A 2,790-nucleotide genomic window follows, 5' to 3' on the forward strand; every position below is an offset into this window, starting at 1 on the left:
ATGGATGCCAAGGTGAAGCAAATGATTAAGCTTATTGAAGAAGATGCAGATTCCTTTGCCAGGAGAGTAGAAATGTATTATAAAAAACGCCCAGAGCTTATGAAAATGGTTGAAGAGTTTTCCAGGGCATATCGGGCATTGGCTGAGAGATATGATCATGCAACTGGAGTGATCTGCCACGCCCATAAGACCATGGCTGAAGCATTTCCTAATCAAGTTCCTATGATGCTGAGAGATGATTTACCTGCCGTTTCTCCTTCGGAGACTGAGCCACATACTCCAGAAATGCGACACCCAGTAGGGTGCATTTCTTGATCCAGATGAACCACAAAAGGATGCTTCTGCTCATTTCCATGCTATCAAAAGAAATGGTGGTTATACTGGTGAACCAGATTCTCCATTGAACAAAACCGGTTTGAAACAGCTCAATGATCTCTACATCCCTGGAGAACAAGAAAATCTTCCAAAGTTTGCTAGAAGGGGGCTCAATTTTTTTGAGATGCAGGAGGAGAGTAATCAGCAAAACCGTGGAAGCAACAACACTTTGTCTGAGTCTGAACGCGTGACAAAAGATGAGACAGAAATTTTGGCCTTGAAGAAAGCCATTGCCAAATTAGAAGATGAAAAGGAAGCTGGCTTACTTCAGTATCAACAGAGTTTGGAGAAAATTTCTAATCTCGAGTTAGAAGTGTCTACTGCACAAGAGAATTCTCGAAAACTCGATGAGCGAGCAAGTAAAGCTGAAGCTGAAGTTCAAGCCTTGAAGGAAGCCCAAATCAAATTACAGGCTGAAAGTGAAGCTAGTCTTCTTCAGTACCATGAATGCTGGGAGAAAATATCTAATCTGGAGAAAAATATTTCTTCTTTGCAAAAGGAAGCAGGAGAACTTAATGAACGAGCTACTAAAGCTGAAACTAAGTCTGAGTCCCTAAAGCAGGAACTTGCTAGAGTAGAAGTTGAAAAGGAAGCTACCCTTGTTCAATATAACCAATGCTTGGAGACAATATCAAAACTGGAGGAGAGAATAAAAGAAGTTGAGGAGAATGCAAGAAGGATTAAGGAGCAAGCCAATATAGCAGAAAAAGAAATCGAAGCTTTGGAATTACAAGTTACTAAACTTAATGAAGAAAAGGAAGATGCTGCTCTCCACTATCAGCAATGCATGGAGATAATTTCCAGTTTGGAGTATAAGCTCTCTTGTGCTGAAGAGGACGTGCATAGGCTAAATTCCAAGATAGTTGATGGGGTTGAAAAGTTACAGAGTTCAAAACAAAAATGTCTTCTCTTGGAGACATAAAATCACACTCTGCAGTCAGAATTACAATCTTTGGCACAAAAAGTGGGGTCTCAAAGTGAAGAACTTAATGAGAAGCAGCAGGAATTGGGTAGACTTTGGGGTTGCATACAAGAGGAGAGACTGCGATTCATTGAGGCTGAACTGCTTTCCAAACTCTTCAGCAGTTGCATTCTCAGTCTCAGGAATAGCTTAGATCTCTTGCTTTTGAACTTAACAGTAAAGTGGAAATACTGGGGAATGTGGAATATCGTAAGTAGGCTTTAGAGGATGAAGTACACAGGGTGAGTGAGGAAAACAAAATTCTAAATGAGGATATATTTTGCGTAAGATATATATCTTGATATGATATATATAAAATTGTATAAACCATAATAAATATATAGTTGCAATTCCAAACTTAATAACACGCTTTTTGAACAGTACTAAAAATAAAATAAAATTTAGAAATCATTGTCATCATCAATCACTTCATATTGTCTACAAGTAGGAGTATCAATCTCATTACTTTCTTGAGATCATCTCTAAAGAGGACAAATTTTATGTTTGATTGATAAAGAGATAATACTTTTATGTTTTTAATATTATTCATGCTTATTAGTCTTACATGTAATTATATTAGATTTTCATATTTTTTTAAAGGCTTGGATACTTCTCATATTCATATTGGTGGAGTATTGATATCAGATTAGGATACGTGTTAGTACTTTAAGTAACTTATTCTATACAAACGTTTGTAAATTGTATTGTATCTATAAACCTTACAAAAGTTTCTAATAAGAAGCTTTGGCTCGAGCATAGACATTAGACACATTGCAGCTTTTGCATAGCGTAATCTTAGTTGAGTTGACTAAGTTTGTAGCTCGTGTATGTATGCTAATTGTTAGCAAAAAGTGAAAAAAACAGAGGACCCTCATTTTCAAAGAGTGATATCTTTCAAATTGCTACCAAATGAAATGAAGGGAACACTACATGTGATCTCTGAAAGGCTAGGTAGAAAATGGTAAGGGAAAAGCTAGCTAGGACCAAATAGTGTGTTTCACATGAGAACAAAGATATGCACTTGTGAGATTTCACTGACCTCTATATTCAGGTATGGTCACTACTAATTATAAAGCTTGACCTTAGGCCTTGACTATATTATTTGCCTAAATTCTGACATTGTATAAAGTTAGTGATGGAGATAAAATAACAAGAATTTGCCTAGACAAGAACAAAATTGGGGTGGTATGGCAATGAGTGAAATATTGGAGAAGAGAACATGAAAATTTTCTGCAGAAAAGGTTCAAGGTGTGTGCTTTTTTTTTGGAGGAGGGGGGAGCCCTAGAAGTCTTCTGCTAACATTTACATGAAAAAAGCAGTGCTTGATTGAATGAATATTGAGAAAGTACCTGTGCTTTGCAGATGTTTGTCTATATCATCAAATTTTAGACACTTGTACTGCTAAATATGAATTGGTTTCTATATTGCACTTGGGTTTCCTTTTGCAGGGTTGA

General features: G+C 36.7%; 1 protein-coding gene across 1 annotated transcript; it reads left to right on the forward strand.

The window, feature by feature from the left end:
* On the forward strand, positions 1–2,790 carry LOC114391618 (protein NETWORKED 1D-like). The gene is made up of 4 exons (XM_028352602.1): positions 1–297; positions 425–1,246; positions 1,313–1,546; positions 2,785–2,790. Exons 1-4 carry the CDS (start codon positions 1–3, stop codon positions 2,788–2,790), a joined length of 1,359 nt encoding a protein of 452 aa, XP_028208403.1.

The sequence above is a fragment of the Glycine soja genome, chromosome 17 (assembly GCF_004193775.1).
Source record: "Glycine soja cultivar W05 chromosome 17, ASM419377v2, whole genome shotgun sequence".
Taxonomy (NCBI): Eukaryota; Viridiplantae; Streptophyta; class Magnoliopsida; order Fabales; family Fabaceae; genus Glycine; species Glycine soja.

Excerpts from the sequence above, each read along its gene's own strand:
- LOC114391618 (XM_028352602.1), top strand. The coding sequence starts at position 1 with ATGGATGCCAAGGTGAAGCAAATGATTAAGCTTATTGAAGAAGATGCA. Across the intron at positions 298-424 it reads CTCCAGAAATGCGACACCCA|CTCAATGATCTCTACATCCC; the intron begins GTAGGGTGCATT and ends GGTTTGAAACAG. Across the intron at positions 1,247-1,312 it reads ATTCCAAGATAGTTGATGGG|TCAGAATTACAATCTTTGGC; the intron begins GTTGAAAAGTTA and ends CACACTCTGCAG.